Genomic DNA, 22,809 nt, shown 5'->3' with positions numbered 1-22,809 from the left:
GATGCGGATGTTCTTATTGTTGAAACTGCAATTGAAGAATCAAAGTCTAAAAAAGCTGCAGTTATAATAGGACAAGATATTTATTTACTTGTCATTTTAATTGGGCGTACACTGTCTTACGAACAAGAAATTTTCTTTAAAAAAGTTGGGAAAGGTAATGTAAAAACGGAGATATACTCGACTAAAAGTTTTGATAATTATCCTCATTCTAAAAAACATATTTTATTTCTGCACGCATTAAGTGGCTGTGACACAACTTCTGCGGTTTTTAAAAAGGGAAAAAAATCATTTTTAAAAGTTTTTGAGAAATTGACAAATTTGGATGAACTAGCTGCAGCATTTGAGGAAGAAAATTGTTCGGCCCAGAGATTATTAGAGAGTGGAACTCAAACCTTATTGGCAGTCTATAATGCTCCGAAATCTGTGAAAAGTCTCGATCATTTTTGTTACATGCATTACGTCAAGTCTACAAAACTCAATAAACCTGTGCAGCTTTCAAATATTCCACCAACAAGTGCAGCTGCTCATCAACATTTCAACCGTGTATATTATCAAGTTCAAACTTGGTTAGGACATGATTTGGAACCCCAGGTATGGGGTTGGGCAATGCTAAACGATTTTCTGGAGCCTATCATGACAATTTTACCACCTGCTCCAGAATATTTGCTAAATACAATTTTCTGCAACTGCAAGAGTGGTTGTGGTTCGCGATGCGGATGCAGGAAAGGGGGCTTGCAATGCTCTTTAGCTTGTGGCCAATGTAATGGGCAAGCTTGTCTCAATGCTCTATCGTATCAGAGCGACATTAACGAAGATGGAACCTTTGACCCCGAAATCATGGAAGAACTTGAGACAAATGTCGTTGAAGACGATAATGAAGACCAGTTTGAAATTTACCAGCAGCCAGAAGACGACGATGAAGAGGAAGAAGATGATTAAAATTATGAATTGTAGTTTTTGTACCCTTTATTCCATTTCTTTACTTTCAATAAAAATAAATGTATTCAATGATATTTTTCAATAAAAAGATTAATTCATACTTTATTTTTTTTTCATCATGTAAGAAGTTATAAATATTAATTAGGTTAAAATTCAAATATAATTCCTACATTTTCATTAACAATTCTGCAATTACATGGGCAGGTAAGTGTTGTTGAATAAATTAATACTGAATAAAAAGTGGATAAGTTAGGAAAAAAATTATAACATATAATATAATAGTTGATAAAAATTGACAAATATCCATAATCATTGATTTATCGATAGTTCATCAACTATATATGGCGCGTTTTCGACCGGAGGCACCGGTTGACCTGAAGTGATGTTGTGACCGCGTGCTCTCCACCCTCTATCTTGAAAACGGTTCACCGTATAAAAATTTTTTTCAAACAAAATTTGTAGGGAATTTTGTATTATACAATATTGATAATAAATACAAATAGCAAAAAACCCATAGGAAATGAGATATTTCCAAAAAAAGCGCAAAAAACCGATTTTTGTGACCTTTGACCTTGAAATTTAATAGTTGCTTACACCCTACCATATGTAGGTTTTGAGACAACTTTTAGGGTGTCAATATATAAGTATTTACAGACTTACAGCTGGGTATCTCGAATTCCGAGGTGAACTTACTATAATGACTGGACTATATCATCTCTTGGATCTATGTTCCGCTGACAGACCTCGGCACTATCATGTACCTTTCTTACTCGATGAAAACAGTTAAATCTATCAATACGGCGGTAAATAAGATTTGACAGTGATTTTGTCGCCGGCTACCGGACTACTTATGTGTCGAATTTGAAAAAAATATTTCGCAAACTAAGCGCGTGTGGCTTGTGTTGTGCTTTTCATTTTCCTCTCCACGGAACAATTGTGAAAATAATTGGCACAGTACGACATGTGAATCAATTCATTAAAGATGTGAAAACGGAAAAAAACGGGGATCAGCTACTAATTGAAAAGAAGGACAAAACGATAAACAACATGAACAGCAGAGAAAGTTTGTGAAATAAATTGTTGTGATTTGAATAGTAGTTTTTTTTTGTTTAATGACAAAACACAAGCACTCTACACGAAAATCTCTGAGGCGCTACCAGAGCGGTGTCTGTGAGAAAGTAGCGATTAACATTGGATTTGGATCGCTGGGAATTGAATCCATTTGGAAAAATGTTCATAGGTAGTTTATTTCACATAAAAGCAGTTCTCCAGATGAAAGAGTTCTCAAACAGTGAAGTTTGAGTTGTACTGAGTTGAACCTCAAAACGATGAACAGCCACAGTCCGTCGATTATTTCTGACTTGTACCGCTCTTGGTGGAATCAAATGTGCCAAGTCACTTGAACACCACATGTGAAAGTATCCAGAGAAAAGAGACAAATCTCCAACTTTTCTTCGATGTTCCAGACTATCGTTGCACGATAGTCTGGAACATCGTTTTTACTTTTGATTTATAAAAGTTGTGATTCAATAAGATCTGTATCAATCAGCTCATTCATATAACAAATTCTCAACGAACTCCAAGTGTTTTCTTTCTATACATTCCACACTTTACTTTGGAACCTGCCCTTAATTTAAAACCCGACCTGCAAACCCAAAATCAATATACGTCCTGCGAGTTCGTTGCGCGTGCTATAGTTGATTGTCACAACTATATTACGGACACGGTTTAGAGGCGTGAATATCTCCACCACCTTGGGTATATTGCGGGGAGATTTTCCTTTTTTTGCCTCGCTGGAAATCCTATGAAATATCTGGGGGATATTGGAAACGGGTTTTCCGGATTCCAATGAGGTTATGAGGTTGGCGATATCTCGACATTTATTCTACCAGGCTTGTTTTATTTTCGCCTATGCGGAGAAAGAAATATAATAATAGCTATTTATGATATGGGTGTTAACACAAATATCATATAAAGTTTTCTGTACAGCTGTCCTCTTTTCATAATAAAATAGATAAATTCATTATTTCTATAAAAACACATTTTGACATCTCTTGTCAGATAACTATTTTCATGTTATCGCGTTTGCTGTGAAGTGGCCGTGTCAGGTGAGGCCGAATCACCTAATGAACATAAATGATAATAATAATAATGTAATTAATGTATATAATAATAATAATATAGTTTATTATGCATAAAATAGTATATTGTGTAACAAGTGCGTGAAATCGACTTTTTTACACAAGCTTGGAATTTGCGACACGAGCCCTCAGGCGAGTGTCGCAAACAACGCGAGTGTAAAAAGTTTTCACGCACATTTTGCACACTATACTTTTTCTACGACCATAAAATTAAGCACCATTAGTTTGAAGAGCTTTATTGAATTTCAGAATAATTAGTAAGTACCTATATTATAAAATTAACAATTAATTCTCATACTGAGATTATTATTTTTGGTTTTCATTCTGATGTGGCATAATAATGATTATTAATAGTAATATTGGAACCTGTGACCATTCCAAAACTTACACCTGCAGCATTCGATTTTTCTATTAGTGTGTTTCTTGACTTGGAAGTTGAGATGATAGAAGTAGTGGCGATAAGGGCTGAGGAAATTTGATTTTGAGGCGATAAAATTTTATTTGCCACATCAATTTTCTGAGTAATTGAGTTTTCTATATAATGCTCTGCCACTGCAGAGGATTTCCAACCTCCATGTTTTTTTAAGGTAAGCAAATCGCCTCCCTCTTCTACTAATAACGTGACGGATGACCGCCTAAAACAGTGGCCTGTATATTGTTCAGCATGAGGTAAATTCAGGTATTTTGCGATTAACGAAGGAACTTTACCAATTTTATTTATACCAACGATCTGGCAGGTACATTTTCCACCTTGATAATTGATAAATAATTTTTTTTCTGCGTATTTTTGCGGACGGAGTGCCGTATATTTTCGGTATAATTCATGATGTTCCGTGATGGTAAATTTTCTTGAGATTTTGGTTTTTGTATCATGGACGTTTACTATGAGTATTGTACCTAAATCTTCAATATCATCTAATTTCATTTTATACAGTTCATCTCTTCTAAGAGTTCCAGCAAGTCCAAATATTAGTATAACCTAAAAGAAAAAGGAATTACAATATAGAAACTGAAAAAAGATTATGGCTGTCAGAAATCGAACCCAGGTCCTTGGGCGCGCGAGGCCGACGCACTACCGCTGAACCATTCGTATTTACAAATATATGTGTGAAAACGCGATTCTCAACGCCCAATTTAAAATAATTCAGAAGATCATAGTTAGATATCACATTAACATAGTTTTCTCTCTTGGGTTTTTTGCCCAAAATGAACCAGTTCGCAGTAAAAAATTATTTTATGAAAAACTACAGAGATACATCGTCATAAATGCGAACTGGATTTATTGTTATTTTGTAGTTAGTACCTGCATTAAACAATTAAAGGGTAATAAACAAAACTATTAATAACAAAACACACAACATGTAGAAATCATAGTAAATGTTCAATATGTCTACCTTCAGACATTACGCATGCGTCTAGACGTCGGCGCATTGAGCCACGTATTCGCTCAAATATTTCTGGAGTCTCTCTGATCACTCTGCACGCATCGATGATGCGGTTTCTTGAGTCCTCTACATCGCGAACAGGAGTACGATACACCAAATGCTGTAAATGGCCCCAAATAGAGAAATCGAGAGGATTGAGATGCGGGGATCGAGCGGGCCAGTTCTATGGTCCTCCTCGACCTATCCACTGATTTGCATATGTTTCAGTTTAATGCTGATGTGCTACTTGACTAAAATGGGCGGGAGCCCCATGCAAATCAGCCATTTCTTCATTTGTATATACCATTTTAATAAAAAGTGAATCATCAAAGTAACAAATCAAGATCAGAACAACAACACACAATTAGTATTAATTCAATTTCGAAAATTCACAAACTGACAGCGTCATACCAATTTAATTGCCACTATCGCTAATAGCGACCTACTAGATATATTAGTTGATGCTGAGTAGGAGAAATAACTTTTTGAATATGGGAGTACATAACATTTTGCACACATATCTCGAAGATTTTAGAGAAGTTACATAAAATTGAAATCGCCCTGTAGTTTGTGATATCGGTGACAATGGTGGATTGAAATAGCAACCTACTTTAATGAAGTGTTGTCTATTATTTCCTTCCAATGAATTGTACGCTGATAAAGACTCAGTTCCATTGTTTGAATAAAATAAATAAATGATATATGTCATCTCCTTGCTATTAACCTTCTTGAAGACAAGAAGAACGCGTCCATTGACAAAAAACCAACAAGTAATAAATGAATTCACGTTATCGACTCAAGTAACTCGGCATCTTCTACAGGCTGATTCACGGTGGATGGCACATTAGACGTTTCTGGTGAACAAGACAACGGATCACTTCGAAAATTTAATGGAGGGCTTATTCGGACATTCATTAGCCAACTAAAATATTTTTGACAATGCGGTGTTGCCGCTTCTATTAGAAAGCAGTAGCAACTTTGATTTTTCAAATAGAACACTCTGTATATAATATTATTTTTGGAATCTCCAACAATTGCCCGACAACTTTTCTTGATATTTCCCTATACCTATTTGTTACCGTTTTCGAAATAAATATTAATTTCAATTTTTTTCTTCGAAAATCATGACTTCTAAAAATGCCGATATATTTTAGTTAAGAAGTACTATGATATCGAAATTCGGTATGGAGTTAGGTGATACTTGGACACTTCTCACACGTCAGCCTAATCTCCGTTACTTCAATACAGGGTGGTAAAAAAATACAGTATTTTCGTTTGCTTGAAAAAGTTGCTGAAATTTGATTATTTTAAATAGAACACCCTGTATATTATTGAAAATTCGGAAAGCTGCTAAAATTTGCTTTCTTTCTATGTTCATACCTATACCTAACAAGTCAAGTTTCGGACTTATGAACATTTATTTGTGAAAATGTCCCTTCAGAATGGTATTTCCATTCGGTATTTGGTAAGCAGGCCATGATTACTATTTGACAGTAGCGTTGTGACATTCTCCTAATAATATCGACATTTTCGTCACTTAAGAAGTTGTAAATACCTTCAAAACGATGGAACAAAACTATTCAAACGAAGTTCTTATGAATTTGTTTATTATTTTTGGACAGTGTGACAAAATTATCAGCAGAACATGTAGAAAGTTCAATGAAATGTATCCGAATCTACCGCCAATGAACCTCAAGAAATTTATACGAATTCAGAACAATTTCAATGCATTTGGATCAACTTTAAAAGCACCAAGAAACTTGCCTCGACCCGTAACTTTCGAAGACAACCAGATTAATGTCTTAGCATATTTTCACGCATTTCCCGAGTCATCGATAAGAAGTGCAGAAGAAGATTTGGGTATAAAATATTCATCGGTTCAAAGAATCTTGCGAAGACATAAAATGCATGATTATATATTCACCAAAATTCAAGCAATGAAGCCTCAAGATCCTCAACAGAGAGTAGAATTTTGTGAAATGTTGTTGACACGCATTCAAGAAGATCCACTTTTTTTTAAATAAAATTATTTGGACTGATGAATCGAAATTTTCCAGAGAAGGGATTTTCAATAAAAAGAATTGTCATTATTGGTCCAGTGAAAATCCTCACGTCACAAAAGAAGCCGGATTTCAAGAAAAATTTAGTTTTAATGTCTTCTGCATGTTGATGGACAACAAATTGAGGTACGTGATATACGAGGAGTCATTAACATCCAGAAGCTACCTGAATATTTTGGAGAATACTGTAGACAGTTTCGTGGATAATCTGCCGCTCGAAGATTATCGAAACTGTTGGTACCAATTAGAAGGAGCTCCTGCACATTGCACAAGAGAAGTGAGCGCAGAACTGGATAGACTATTTGACGATCGGTGGATGAGGCGCTTGGGACCATGGAATTGGCCAGCGAGATCACCCGATCTTAATCCATTAGATTTTTATTTGTGGGGAATGTTTGAAGAAAAAGTTTACAAAATACCCGTGCGTTCGAGAGATGAATTGTTAGAAAGGATTGCCCAAACATTTGAAGATTTGGATCCCAATGAAATCAGATCTGCCACCACGAAAGCAGTCAACACCCGCATTTTACAGTGCTTGGAAGTGAACGGCCAGCGATTCGAACATATTTTGAAATATTCCACATGATTGTCTTACTTTTTTATAATTATTCATATCAATATTTCCAATTTCAAGTTTCTTGGTGCTTTTTTAAAGTTTATCCAAACATATTGAAATTGTTCTGAATTCGTATAAATTTCTTGAGGTTCATTGGCGGTAGATTCGGATACATTTTCATAAGTCATAAGTCCGAAACTTGACTAGTTAGGTATAGGTATGATATACATAAAAAGAAAGCAAATTTCAGCAGCTTTCCGAATTTTCAATAATATACAGGGTGTTTCATTAAAAATAATCAAATTTCAGCAACTTTTTCAAGCAAACGAAAAAACTGTATTTTTTTACCACCCTGTATTGAAGTAACGGAGATTGGGCTGACGTTTGGGAAGTGTCCAAGTATCACCTAACTCCAAACCAAATTTCGATATCATAGTACTTCTTAGCTAAAAGATATCGGCATTTTTAGAAGTCATGATTTTCGAAGAAAAAAATTGAAATTAATTTTTATTTCGAAAACGGTAACAGATAGGTATAGAGAAATATCAAGAAAAGTTGTCGGGCAATTGTTGGAGATTCCAAAAATAATATTATATACAGAGTGTCCCATTTGAAAAATCAAAGTTGCTACTGCTTTCTAATAGAAGCGGCAACACCGCATTGTCGAAAATATTTTAGTTGGCTAGAGAATGTCCGAATATGCCCTCCATTAAATTTTCAAAGTGATCCGTTGTCTGGTTCACCAGAAACGTCTAATGTGCCATCCACCGTGAATCAGCCTGTAGGTATAGCTCATTTGAGAAAAGATTTCTGCGATAATTAACCTTAAATAAACAAAATAGTTTTCAAGCAATTAGTATTAGAGCGAGCGCCGTTGACATTGCAGGTATTGATTCAAACTCCTTTTTCGTTTGAGATTGATTTTGTCAAAGTTGGATTTCCATGAGCAAACAGCTTCCTTCCTATGAATATTCACGTAGATCCAGAACACTGAATAGGCGGCTGTGTTTTCTCTAAACTGCTCTCGCCTACTTTGCAGAATATATCTAAGCGTGTGAAGTACGGAGTATGCAATAATTTTTGCAAAAGTTTCGACTTCTGAGGTTATCGTTCGTAGGGGTGCGATAGCTGGTTAACGAAAAAACATATCACAAACATACAACATATTAATGTTGAAGATCATTCCACTTCATTACTAATATGTATCTGTAGAGTAGGGAGGGCGAGTGTAGGCCCACAGCACAGGTGCTGTGCGGGACCCATTGTCCCACACAGCACCAGATATTCATGGAATATTCCCTCTATATCATAAAACGAACGTATATATTTCAAATATTCATAGAATATTTTTGGAAAATACCCACATCGGAAAAGTCTAGGGATATTTTTAAAAATGGCAATATTTTTTTTTAGATCGCTTTAGGGAAAAAAAGTTGACGGGTGATTATTAAACGAATGTAACTTACAACAAAATTTGTTAAATGGTCAAAAATACTGAGTGCGCATATAAGCAAAACTAAAAAAAAATATGGCTCTTCTTTGGCACCCCGAAAAAAAATCAAAATACAAAAAAAATTGAAATCAGTACAAAGTATGGCCTCCACGCTGGTTTATTACGGCCCTACATCTATCGTACATCGACGAAATGAGATTGTTAATGTCTTGTTGAGGTACATTTGCCCATTCAGCGATTAGAAGCTCTCTCAATTGAAACGTTGTGTGAATGTTCCCCATATGCGGAGTAATTCTTCGTTGAAGCATGTCCCACACATGCTCGATGGGATTCAGGTCCGGTGATTGTGCTGGCCATGGCAATACATCAACTCCTTCGTTAGTGAGTCAGTCAGTCACTAGACGCGCGACATGTGGACGAGCATTATCGTGCATTAGGTGGAAGATTTCACCAACAGCACCAGCAAACGGACGGACGATAGGTAGAAGAATGGTGTCGAGGTACTGTCGAGCTGTGAGGGAGCGATTTGGAAAAATGAGGTCGGTTCTGCCGCCGATCTTGATTCCACCCCATAGCATTACTGTACCACCTCTGTATGTGTGGACTTCCTGGACGTGTCAAAAAAGTTCATCATTTCCAGGTCGTCTCCACAGTCTTACTCGACGAGAATCTGGTTGAAATCCAAATTTGGATTCGTCTGTAAACAAAACTGTGGCCCAATCATCTGCATCCCAGTTTTGATGTTCTTGACACCACTCTGATCTTCTACCGCGATTGCCTTTCGACAAAGGTGGACATCTAAGTGGCCTTCTGTTGTGGAGATCTGCTTCATGCAGTCGATTTCTGACAGTATCACGACCAATGGTTACCTGGTGCGTCTGCTGCAACACGTTAACCAACTCAGGTGCTGTGATTGTCGGTTGTCTTCTTGCGGTTAAGACCAAAAATCGGTCTTGAACTGCAGTTGTAGCGCGTCCTCGCCCTGGATGTTGTTCGGCTGGACTGCCAGTTTCAAGGAAACGCCGCCACAATCGACTGATAACACTTTGGGAGACCCCCAAACGAAGAGCTACATCATTTTGTCGCATGCCACCTTGAAGAAACCCTACAGCTCTATTCATCTCAGCCAATGGTGAGTGATGGCGTTCTATGTTAAAGCACAATATTTCCAGTTTAATTGCTGAGCAAGAACTGCATAGAATGTACAAACTCGACACTTTCAGATTATTCATTTTAGCCGAAAACCTACAGTTTGTAAAAAACTTGATGAAAGATTAGTTACCGTTTTTGCAGGCTTTGTTAAACCCATAGAAATCTGCAGGGTGGTCGAGTGTATCAATTTAATGGAAATTAAACAACCTCATGCATTTATTTTTATGGGAATATTTTTATGATATTTAGTATGTTATAAAAATATTCCCAGACTTTTCCGATGAGTGTATTTATGCCTTTAGAATATTCATAGAATGTGCTTTTATGAATATGGCAGGATTATTCCCGAAAGAATTTGCATAGAATGTCTATAAATGGATTATTCTCCCGTGACTATTCTAAGAATATTGTCGATGGAATATACCATATGGTATATTTTTAGAATATATCCCCAGGGTATATTTCGAAATATTCTATATTACCGGAATTTTGAATTATATTATTATAACGAAAAAATGAACTTTTGACAACTTTCATGCACAATGGAAATAATAGTAATTTTAGCACGCCCTGTATGATATGGAGTCGATTTCTTGGTGTTATTTGAATATTTCGAGTTTGTCCAAACTATCATCAAAATATAAACTTTTCATGAATTGAGAGTATTGATGTACTTGATTTTAATTAAGGCTATGTTTTGGACCATATTTAGCACAATTTATTTTTTATCTCGAAAACAGATAGAGATAGATATAGGACATTATCAACAAAAAGGTATTAAAATACCAGAGCAATTCCAAAAATGTATTAATATATGGGGTGTTCCATTTGAAAAATAAAGTTGCTAGGACTTTTTGATGGAAGTGGCAACGCCGCAATGCTGAAAATATTTCATATCGATAGAACATGTAAGGAAATGTGAGAGGTCAAATTTTCAGAAAAATCATGCTTTGCGTTTTCCAGAAACGTCTAACCTACCATCGACCGTGAGTCACGCTGTATTGATTTCAATTAAGGCTATGTTTTGGACCATATTTAACACAATTCAATTTTTATCTCGAAAACAGATAGAGATAGGTATAGGACGTTATCAACAAAAAAGTATTAAAATACCAGAGCGATTTCAAAAATGTGTTAATATATGGGGTGTTCCATTTAAAAAAATAAAGTTGCTAGGACTTTTTGATGGAGGTGGCAACGCCGCAATGCTGAAAATATTTCACATCGATAGAACAGGTAAGGAAATGTAAGAGGTGAAATTTTCAGAAAAATCATGCTTTGTGTTTTCCAGAAACGTCTAACCTACCATCGACCGTGAGTCACGCTGTATAACCCTTATAGTGGAAACCACTATTTTTATTTTTTATTTTTGTTAATAATATTTTCCAATTATCAGCTTTTATTAATATGATGAAATACAACGCGTTGTCTGTTCAAGGCTAATAGGGCTTGTCTACCATCAGTGCAGATTTTTATGTTTTTGCCAGAAATTCCTTTTCTGGTTATTTTTTTTTTGTTGCGATTGAGATAACAGCCAGTTATGTTTGAACAACGCTGGCTTAGGCTTAGTGATCTAGAGTACCCTCCACATACTGATCCTTCTTTGGTTTTTGAGCCGTCTGTATGTATTGCATTTGCAGCATCTGACTCTGGTTCTGTTTTATTTGTATTCTGTAGGGTTTATTAAACACAAACCTGGGATCAATTGCCTCACTAGTTGCTTGCAGCAGAGGTTGTGCTGTAAGCGCTTCTCTCGATAGGCTCAGCCTCAATTGACCCATTCTTACTTCGACGTTTAAAACAGCCGTGAGCAATCGTAACGTGGCCATTAAAGCAACCTCCTTAACGTAAAAGTCCAGAGGGGTCAGACTAATGATTCTTCATAACTGATATTCTACAATGAAGGAAATGGGTAAATCGTACTTGGAAATTACGAACATTCATGAGTGCACATCATTTTTCATTCTGAAAAGATAATATTCGAATCAGACTGAATAGAATTCAACCCTATCTGAAATATATCATGTCGATATTGTGGAAAACACCAAAGTTCTGAACTGAAAATAAATTACATTTCACGTCTTTGCTCATTTTTACGAAGAGCTTCACCAATTTCAACGAGATGGTTGAAGGACGTTAATGTAATTGTAAAATATGAGACTCTGGCAAAGTTCGGCAAACAAAGAACAAGCAGCGGAGACAAGAGCCTATTTGAAATTATAATATAGTTTTTTTTGTATATAAGTTTTAACAAGATAAAGCCATTTCTTTGAATATTTGAGAGACAAAGAATCCCTCCTATCAGACTTTAGAGCTGATTGAAAATATTCATCAGGGAAGTTTTATTCTGAACTTAGAATTTTGAAATATGCAGGTAGGTTCTTTGTATAGCCTAAGTGAGCATCAAGAAAGGGAAGCAGGAATTTTCACCCCAAGGGGGGAACTAAGGGCTCAAAGATTCTACCGAGTTTTATCAGTTTTGAAGTTGGAAACTTGAAATTTGGGTTGATAAGAGAATATTGTAACTTTTTTTTGAAATGATCCGTCACGAAACTTGATGTGACAAACCAAATTCTACGCAGGCGAAGCCACGGACAGACACTAGTACAGAAATACATTTTCTCCATTCAGTTCATACTACAAATATACATTATGTAATCGAAACAGAACGCTACACAATAATCTTCCATATATATCACAAACTGAATGGGAAGAAGTGATTTATATCAATTTCCCCACATCAGCACAAAACAGCTCTTCCGCTCTGTCAAAAATATTTTATCCGTACACTTCGAATCACATTCCGGTGTCTGCTTTATAGATACAATCTCCAACGTATCCCGACTTATTTATAACTCGCTTTTGTTTCAATATGTCTCACCTGTCAAAGGTAAAGGTGTAATATCGCAGATGACATTTTTCCTTGGCTAACTTTTATCCCCAAGAGTGGAATTTCTGCCAGCAGATGTCACATACTTCAAGCTGAAGACCAATATTGGAACGTTCTTGGATATAAAACGAAAATATTTCATGAACCGAACATACATGATCAAGATTCGGAGTGATTGCGTGAAATTGTCTATAGTCAGTGGGCATACCTATAAATCAAATCATCTGAAGGAACAGTGAACAGAAAACAACTACTTCCCTTGCTAATACCACGAAGGACACCGACAGGTGTCAGTGCAGGATTCCTCACAGAAGTAAGTCATGCATGAAAGAGAGTTGATACTATTTTTATAAACATAACTTGCCCGAAGGATAATTTACGGTTATTTCGTTACTGGGCAGTAAATATTTGACCACAAATGTCTCCAAACGGATGATTTTCCACGTCTAAATACTGCGACCAGGCGTATACTAAATATCGATGATATGACAATTGAAAATAGTACAGTCTAAACTGTTGCAATCAAGTTATTAATACTTCCAAATCAGCCTAGAAGTATTTATTAAGGGAATAATAGTTATTTATGTATCAAGGGAATTAGGAGGGCCTTAATTACCGATGGCAAAGTTTGCGTCCCGAGGGCCTCTGGCCCGAGGGACAGCAATTGCCTGAGGTTATTAAGGCTCATTAATTCCCGTGGTACATAGATTATTTTATTTCTGACCGATTTCAATAAAATTTTGTTCATTTTTGAAACGGAAAAATGTACCAATTCATTACCTTCCCGGTATATTTGAATCAGGTACCGTTGATTATAGTAGAGTTTTCTTGTTGCTAGGTTGTTGCTATGTTACTTGTTTATAAACAGAACTTTGTTATCAAGCTGTGTTTGCGGTGAAAACGTGTTTTCTACCCCAAATATATTGGAGGATATTTTGAAAAAAGCTGAACAAGCAAGAGAATCATTAATTCCATCGAAAAGTGAAGCCGTATACCAAAAAGAATACAAGATATATCTGGTTGACACGGAAAAATGTTATGCCATATTTTATGGCATATTTTCAAGAACTGGAAAGGAATTTTCTATGTTTTTCGGTAGATTTGGTAGTAATTGTGTTTATTCGTTTCAGTCAGAAACGTATAGTCCGAATTCTTTATGGACTAAATGGTCAATGCTAAAATCGATGGTGACTATACATGAGAAACGAGATATCACCAAGTTCAATGAACTACAGGCTTTTTTGAAACGGAAGAGTGAGAGTTATAAGCCGAAAAAGTCTGCTGTTTTATCTCCTAAAGATGTTATCAGATTCCTAAAGGACGCTCCTAATGATATTCATTTATTGCATAAGGTAATTTTTTTCTTATTTTCCTTTTTGTGTGTATTTATTTCCTTTTTTTTGTTATAGGTTGTTTTGATTATGGGTTATTTTGGAGGATGCAGAAGTCAGGAACTTTTGAATTTGAAGATATCGGATATAGAAGACCGGGATTCCGTTATGGTAGTGAACGTACCGGAAAGTAAAACTGGTGTATCGAAGAAATTTACAGTTGTGGATGAAAAAGAGTTCTCCGCTTTGCCTTTATTAAGACTTTATATGTCTTTGCGTCCTAAAGGTATTGAACGATTTTTTTTGAGCTTCCGACAAAATAAATGTACATCTCAGCCAATTGGAAAAAACATGTTTGGGAAAATCCCCAGCAAAATCGCAATGTATTTAGGATTGCCAAACTCATCTTTCTATACGGGACATTGCCTTCGTCGCACTTCTGCTACTGCTCTAGCCAATGCAGGAGCAACTATGACTAACTTAAAAAGACACGGAGGTTGGAAAAGTTCCACGGTGGCGGAGGGGTATTTGGAGGATAGCATCGAATTGAGAAATAAAACGGCGCGTATGTTGTCTACTTTGTCATCAGAAGAGGCAGGTACCTCGACTGTAGTGAACAGAAGCTCCAGCCATACAAAAGAAGAAATTGTTTCCAGTGGCGGAAGTAATTTTCAGGGAATATTTCAAAATTGTACATTTATTATTTGTAATGACGTGAATAAATAAAATATGGTTCAGTTTTCATTTCTATTTATTTTTACTCGTGAAAGGTAGAGGGAATTATAAAATCTATAATGTCCCAAGGGAGTTATGACCCTCTTTATTGATAGCGTAACTATGACGATATAAGCTTATAATATCCCGGTCAGAAATAAAATCTATTGTCATGTAACAGTTTATTAACATTTTTTTTAAGGAATGCTGGTTTGATAGCTGTTTAAGAGAGATAGGTAGATTGTTGTATAACTTGATGGGCATAATTAGAGGGCCGTTTGCTGCTTTCGTCAATTTATGGTGGGGAACAATAAAATTATAGTTAGATCTTAACGTATATCCTGTGGCGAGCCGAAGATTATCTCTTGTTTCAAATTTGTTGAGATGAGTTTTGACATAAACAACACAGTTGAATATAAATAGTGAAATAATAGTTAGAATATCCAAGTCGGTAAACAGCTCCCTACATGAGTCATCATATTTTTTGAAACACATTGTTCTCACTATCTTTTTTTGAGCTATTAGTAATTCGTTTATTTTTGTACAGTTACCAAAGTTGATCAGACAATATGTGAATGAAGATTGAATATAAGCATAGTAATAGCTCTTCAATATATTCAATGGAACAAAATTACGGAGATTACGAATTACAAAACAATGTTTCGACATTTTACTCAAAATATAATCAATGTGCTTGTTCCCAGATTGTTGAGCATCAATGTTCAAACCTGAAAATGTTACAGATGAGGTTGATTGTATTGACTTGCTATTTATTTTGACCAGAACACTGCGATCGTTCTCATGTAGTGAAAAAACGATTGTATTAGTTTTTGAGCTGTTCAGAATGAGACCATTTTGAGAACAATATTTTTGCAAATTAGCAACTGCTTGATTGGTCTAACTCGACAATCCCTCATAATCTGAAGACTTCAGAGTGAACGAAGAATCGTCGGCAAATTTCACTGTACAATTATGACGATTACTGTTGTTGAGGACATGCACGAATAAAAGAAAGAGGATAGGTCCTAGGACGCTACCCTGGGGAACACCGGTGGGAACGACACAGGTTCTAGAGTGGAAGGTCCCAGCCTCCAGTTTAACCCTCACAATTTGCGTTCTGCAATCCAGATAAGATCTCAACCAATCCAGAGATGAGCCACGAATTTCTAGACAAAATAGCTTGTTCAAAAGTAAATCGTGATCAACAGTGTCGAAAGCTCGTGACAAGTCTAATAGAACACTCATCGTTTTTTCACCTCTTTCGAGATTAGAAATGACTTCATTGACTAAATTCATCGTGGCATCCTGAGTGAACTTGCCAATTTGGAAGCCATATTGACAGCCTGGAATGATTTTATACTTCTTGCAAAAAGAGAGTAGTCTTCTTTGATGAGTTTTCTCGAATATTTTGGAAAATGCAGATAGTAGCAATTCCTCTGTAATTGGAAACCGAGTGCTTGTTATGTTTCTTATGGATAGGCACTATTATTGCATGTTTGAGTCGAGTAGGGAATATACCTTCGACTAAGGAGATATTAATGAGGTATAAGAGAGGTTCGATCAGATTTTCAACCACCTTGAACAAGAGGTTGCAAGGTACTTCATCCACACCACTGGAAGTCTTAGAAGATATCGACTGCACTATCTCGAGTAGTTCTGTTTCATCCAGAGGATATAAAAAAAGTGAGTTGGAGTTGATGTCACAGTTATTTACTGTAATAGGAGATTTTTCTTTGACTAATTTTTGGACAGAATTCAAGAAGTAATCGCTGAATATTTGGGATATATCAACACTCTCGTTTACAGATAATTCATTTTTAATTGACTCACGTTTGAAAGTTGAATTATTATTTGGAGAAGTTAATGAGGTTTCCAGTTTTCGACCAACATTTCCTGAATTACAGCGATTACGAAGAAACTGAGAAAAATACCAAAATGTTGGTAACAACTATCTGTTCCATCCAGTAGCGATTGAAACTTTTGGTGTTTATGGCCCGGAGTCTCTGTTATTCATTCATGAACTCGGAAGGAGAATAGGCCAAGCAACGAAAGATCACCGTTCCACATCTTTTTTGATAGAAAGAGTTAGTATTGCTATTCAACGTGGCAATGCTGCTTTGGTCCTTGCTTCCTCCTTCACATAATTTTGATGATATCATGCATTGCCCTAATTTCAGTACGGAACTCTTCGAAACAAGCCGAGATATATGGATATTCATCAGTCCCCTATCAAGGTTAATTCATAAGTGATTGATCCACCTTCTTCTTTTTCAGTTCGGTCAGTGGACCCAGGTCATTCTTGCCCTCCAAATATGACTTACAGTCCTTGTATTTCTGGTTCCCTTCCAGTGGAAGAGCTTCATGAAGCAAGAGCCGAATCGATCCCTCTACGAAACCCTTCTCCACTTGGAAGGATCGATCGCAGCTTGAGAAATGGTTCTTATGGAAATTCTGTGAAACGTGTTCTTCCTTACGAGTCAGTAGAGAGTTGTCCTGAAAATCTAGAAAAGAAAATTGGATTGGATAATTTTGGAAACACTTGCTACATGAATAGCATTTTATAAGTGTTGTTCATGACGAAGAGTTTCAAGAACGAGGTTTTAATGATGAACGAGAACGGGAATGTTTCCTACTTATTCATCAAACTCTAACACCTGTTCTTGCAGCTGTAGTTTCGTAAGAATGTATCATCATTCCCTCCAACCGATTTCCTGGAGTCTTTGAAGTCCACTAGATACTCGTTAGGACAACAAGATGATTGTTCCGAATTCTTGGGGTTCTTGTTGAATACTCTTCGTGAGCAAAACAATAGCAAAATCAATACTCCTGACTGCTCTGGATTGAATGATTCCGTACAGTCCATCTCGTCTAGTGTTTGTAAATCTTTTGCTGGAAAAATCCTTACTTGTTTACTTTGTAGTAAATATTCAAGAGGTAGCGAAAATTTTTGTGAATTTCTGGAACTTCATCTAGCTTTTCCTAATATGACTAATAACCAGTCCGTGCAAAGCTTATTGTTAAATCGTCTGAAAATGGAATTTTCAACAGGTGATGATCGACTGATGACTGATGACCAAACATGCGCTAAACTAACCGACTGTTACAAGGAAACAAGTATACCTGAGGCACCAGTCAATCTAATAATAACACTGATGATCTTCAGAGAAAACTCAACCTCTGACGGAAGCAAGAAACTCTTTGGAATGAACATTTCAATCTAGCAGACCACTATTATAATATTCATGCAGTCATTGTTCACTGTGGTTCTGGCGTTGAATCTGGTCATTATTACGCCTTGGTCAAAGACGAAACGGACTGGTTTAAGTTTGACGATAGTCGTGTCACGAAGTGTTCTGGCGAAGCATTGAATTTATTGGAGCCTCTGGAGACACCCTACAATTTGTTTTATAAGAGAGAGGACATTGACAGATCAAGACCTTCAGATGATGTGGTGCTGCAGATTTTTCCGAGTTTTCCTTCAGCTGAAAAAGCAAATGCGCCACTGGAATCAATGAAGTCGCCCCGGAGCGCCAATTGATTTTCATTGTTGTTTTTATTTTCATCGTTGTTTTTCTAACTGTAAAATACACTGTCTGTTCCAAAAACAAGATGAATATTAATTTTTCTCAAGAAAATGTATTTATTTGTCAATTCATATTGTATCCCCCTCAAAGTACAGCATTTTTTCCCATCTTTGAATCATCTTCTGATATGTACTTTTTGGTATGTCCTTGAGCATTTTGAGATTCGGTTTTCATCTTGTCAATCGTCGCAAAACGCCGTCCTTTCACGGGTCTCTCCAATTTAGGGAACAGAAAAAAGTCGCAGGGGAGCAAATCTGGTGAATACGATGGATGAAGCATGATTACAGTGTTTTTGTCTGGAAATTAAAAACAAGCGATGACGACTGTGTAGGTGCATTACTGTAATGCAAAAACCATGAATTGTTACAATACACATAACTTCAAGATAATACTCCTCATTGACCGTACGACCATGAGGCAAAGACTTCTGATGCACAACGTCATTGAGGAATAGAAAATCGTCCTACATTGGAGATTGAGAAAAGAAGATTTATTGAAGTTTCAAGAAGTATTTCTGGTTTAGCATGATGTATAATTTTCGGATCTTTTTATCCAGAGCGAAAGAGTATTCGAAATCAGCTCCGGAGTTTGTGAAATGTAGTTTCTGAGTTTAGATGTTCGTACAGTCTAGTGAAAATCTCAATATCATACTGACCTACATATTTATGGTTAAAGTAAGTATGAGCAACTGATTTTATACTCATGTTGCACTCTTTGGAACCTTTGGTGTAGTAATTAATATTACTGGAGTTTTTTCCCAACACCAATTATATTTTTAACAATTCGAAACGTGTTTTGATCACTAAGTGATCATCTTCAAGAGGAAGATTAAACTGGAAACTAACGCGAAGCTAACGCTATTTATGCTATATAGATATATCATGCAGGTAAACCATACAGGTATACCACCCTCCATATTGAGTTGTCCCTTATTTTCTGACTCATACGTGAATTTCATTGATGGACATCTATTATTTAAAATGGAAACAAAGTTCTCAATATTCGATTTTTTGGTATCGAATACCGCGAAAATATCATCCACATACCTTAGCCAAATCCTAGGAAAATACTTCGACTTTTCCTTGGTTTCCATTTCGAATCTGCTCATGAACAGGTCTGCCAGGTAGAGAGACAAGGGGTTTCCCATGGCCGTTCCTTCCTGTTGTTCATAAAAGCAACCTTCTACCTGGAACCGATTTAGTTTCATAATCAAATTAGTATGAGAAACGAATTTATCGATTTTGTTATTATTGAAATCATTTTTCTTCAGCAATTCCCTGAGGTATTGCAAGGTCTGTAGAATTGAGACGCTAGGAAATAAGGAATTAACATCAAAGGAAACCAAAATCTCACCTTCTTGCAGAAGCATGTCTTTTGTAAGTTGTATGAAGACAAGGTTTCAAATTCCTTAGTGAGCCATTTTGCTATTTAGTAGGTAGGAGCTCCAATAGCTAACACGAAGGGGCGCATTGATTTTCCCGATTCGTGGATATTTGGGAGGTGATCGAAACACCTGTCGAGGTATTAAAAATAAGAAACTCCAGTAATACTTTTTAACTGATTTTATATTCACTTGAGTTGTACGTGGGATTTAATTTATCGTTAATATTGACCAGTTTTTCGATATGAACTATAGAAATGAAAGGCTACATCACACAAGTATCGTTCGAAAAATATTTCGAGAATTGGAAGACACTCAACTATCGCTGTTGTGAACTGGCATTATTGTCGACGGTGTCGATGGAGGCAAATGATGGCTGTGGAGAGAAATTCGATGACACATTTCAATGGGACATTGTTTCTTTTGATAGATTGGGTATTCATGAGATATGTGAGGTATAAGTGGTAGTGATAGGGAAATAGGAATGATTCACTTGATAGAGCACAGTTCATTGAATGTAGTGCGTTAGTCAGTTGGGGTTTGAAATATTATTGAAATATAAGGGTGTCACAATGGAAGTTCTGTGTATCATTTCGAAATGAAGTTTACACTATGGATGAAATGAGAAATATTCGATATTGCTGGAATTGGTTTCGTTTCGTCTGTTTTTTATTGTTTTCTTAGAAATTATAGAAATTGTAAAAAAGGAGGAAATACTTTTTGGAGTTTCATATTTCTTTAAAAAATCTGAAATTTTCTGGAAAGTGGTTTCGCCTGCTACTATTCTTTATTTCATCATTTTTGTTCAGTAATACTTGAAGGGAGTTTTCCCATTGTGGTAATGAAGAATATGGAAAGTTCTCCAACAAATAAATGGAAATGAATATACAGTACATTCCATTTAAATCGAGCCACACTGAATAACTTTCGGTACAATTATTTGCAGGAAAAATAAAACAACACGTCAGCCATAGTATACAGGGGGACATATTTTGACATATTCACGTTTGATGTTACTTTCCCTATCGCACCCCCAAAACACTTTTTTTTTAATGGATCAATTGTTTTGCATTATCAGATGTTCCATGATGAACATATTTTAACATAGTAGCATACGTTATGGTCTGAAGCTCATAGTTTGGAAGCTGAAACTTATTTGAGTTGAAAACGAGCCTTTCTGAATGAACGAGAACGGATTGAAATAGTCAGTTTGTACTATCAGAATGGAATTAGTGCTAGAGCTGCTGCCCCTATGTTCTATGATCATCATCCAGGAAGAAATGTACGGTACAAATACGTTTTGGAATTTAAGGATCCTTCATACCTATAAATTTCATCTATATAAGATTAGACTAGTTCATGAATTGAACGAAAATGATTTGAATCCACATTTATACCGTCAAGTTCATACCCAACGACCTCAAAAACTGAATGTTTGGGCGGGAATCGATGATAATATGACCAGCGACGAACATTTGAATATGTTGGAGAATCCAATAATACCGTGAATCAATAGGGCAACTGAAGAGGATATAAATTTATTTGAAAAAGAAATAGTTTTTCAGCAGGATGGTGCACCTCCTCATTATGCAGCTCTAGTGCGACAATTTTTGTATGATCATTTTCCTGGTCGCTGGATTGGCAGAAGAGGTCCTACAGAATGGCCACCAAGGTCTCCAGATCTCACTGCTGTAGATTATTTCTATGGAGTCATTTCAAGTTTGAAGTGTATGAGATAGAATCGACAACATTGGAAGATTTGAGAAAGAATATCATGAAGCATTGCAGAGAAATCACTCCCGAGATTCTCAACCATGTGAGGGCGGCAAAAGAAGCTCGTTTGTACTATTGTATGGAAGTTGATGGAAACGTTTTTGAACATTTGCTATAAATATTTTTCTTCTTCTCATTGTCCAGCCATCAGATTTTGATTCAAGAATTCTCTTTTTCTGATTTATTGCTTCTATATTTGTCTCTGGAACGTATATTTTGAAATGTAGCCTCCTGTATAATTGTTGACCTGTTTTTTCTATTTTTCCTGCAAATTATTGTTTCAAAAGTTATTCAGGGTGGCTCGTTTTCAACTCAAAAAATTTGTAGTTTACGAACCATAAGCTTCAGACCATATGTTTCATATTTTGTTGAAATATGCTCATCATGCAGCATCTGATGATGTGGAACAATATAGGGTGATCAATTTAAAAAAATTGGTGACATGCTCTGAGGGTGCGATGGATAAGTAAAGTCAAATGTGAATATGTCAAACTGTGTCTCCCTGTAAACTATGGATGAAGTGTTTTTTTATTTTTCCTGCAAATCACTGTACCAAAAGTAATTCAGGGTGGCTTATTTCAAACGGTATGCACTGTAACATTCATCATTACTTTGAACAAATACACAAAAGCTCCATAGAATATAGATCACAGTGAGCTGTTTTAGCACTCCCTTCTCTTTGAAGTTTTCATATAAACGAATTCAAAGCAAGTGAAAATCTGAATAGGGTTGACACAAATGCGATGAATACCCACCGAAATCTTTTCGGTAGACTGACTTCACTGTTCAACAGTTTACTTATGCAAATTTCACCTTTTTCGTCACACATTATCCCAATTCAGCAGACATTCAAACGATTAATTTATTCCAGACCTGTTGAGTTTTCGGTGAAACGGATTTCGAGACTTGTTAATCTCTCAGGGGTGAATCCCACATGTTTTCGTTTCTGTATCCGGGCGACACAAATCTCTGGGACTCAGGGAAGTCACTATATGTCGTTTTCGGGAGATTTCCAGGGGAATCCGGGTCCTCGAAGACTGATACTGCCCGAGGAGAGGATCAAGTAAATGTGCACACCGCAGCTGGGGTCTTTTGTGTCAAAAGTTTTGTCTGTTTTTATGAGTATACTTCGAACTCTGATATCTCAGTTAACACCTAATCAATTTAGTGGAAATAAGCGCCATTTGAATCAATACACTATCACCGATTCCGTTGTATAATTTTTTTTGCTCGGGATTCGATTAAGTGGACGAAGGCCTGGAAGAATGTACTTTTCGTATAGACCTAGCGGATAGCTGTAGTTTAGATTTCTATCCGCTCGGTATATTCCAGCTCCCGTTCCATGTTTGGTCTTCGATCCATTTGTATACCAGGTGTTTTTTCCAAACATGTTTTCGGGATGACGGCTCAT

At 36.3% G+C, this 22,809-nt stretch overlaps 2 protein-coding genes across 2 annotated transcripts in view; both read left to right on the top strand.

Moving 5' to 3' along the window:
* The window catches only part of Shaw (Shaker cognate w), a 151,417-nt gene that overhangs the window by 27,124 nt on the left and 101,484 nt on the right, over nucleotides 1-22,809 (top strand). The gene's annotated exons all lie outside the window — the stretch shown is intronic.
* Nucleotides 13,681-14,690, top strand: LOC141480830 (uncharacterized). The gene is made up of 2 exons (XM_074171481.1): nucleotides 13,681-13,967; nucleotides 14,025-14,690. Exons 1-2 carry the CDS (start codon nucleotides 13,701-13,703, stop codon nucleotides 14,670-14,672), a joined length of 915 nt encoding a protein of 304 aa, XP_074027582.1. The 5' UTR covers nucleotides 13,681-13,700; the 3' UTR covers nucleotides 14,673-14,690.

This window comes from Leptinotarsa decemlineata, unplaced genomic scaffold (assembly GCF_025532065.1).
Source record: "Leptinotarsa decemlineata unplaced genomic scaffold, Ldec_3_MD MMD2_tig00000010_RagTag_RagTag, whole genome shotgun sequence".
NCBI lineage: Eukaryota > Metazoa > Arthropoda > Insecta > Coleoptera > Chrysomelidae > Leptinotarsa > Leptinotarsa decemlineata.
This window is presented reverse-complemented; position numbering and strand designations above follow the sequence as displayed.

Bases quoted from the DNA above. Each gene is read 5' to 3' on its own strand.
- LOC141480830 (XM_074171481.1), top strand. From the start codon at position 13,701: ATGTTTTTCGGTAGATTTGGTAGTAATTGTGTTTATTCGTTTCAGTCA. The intron at 13,968-14,024 runs GTAATTTTTTTC...TTTTTGTTATAG, and splicing joins ATATTCATTTATTGCATAAG to GTTGTTTTGATTATGGGTTA.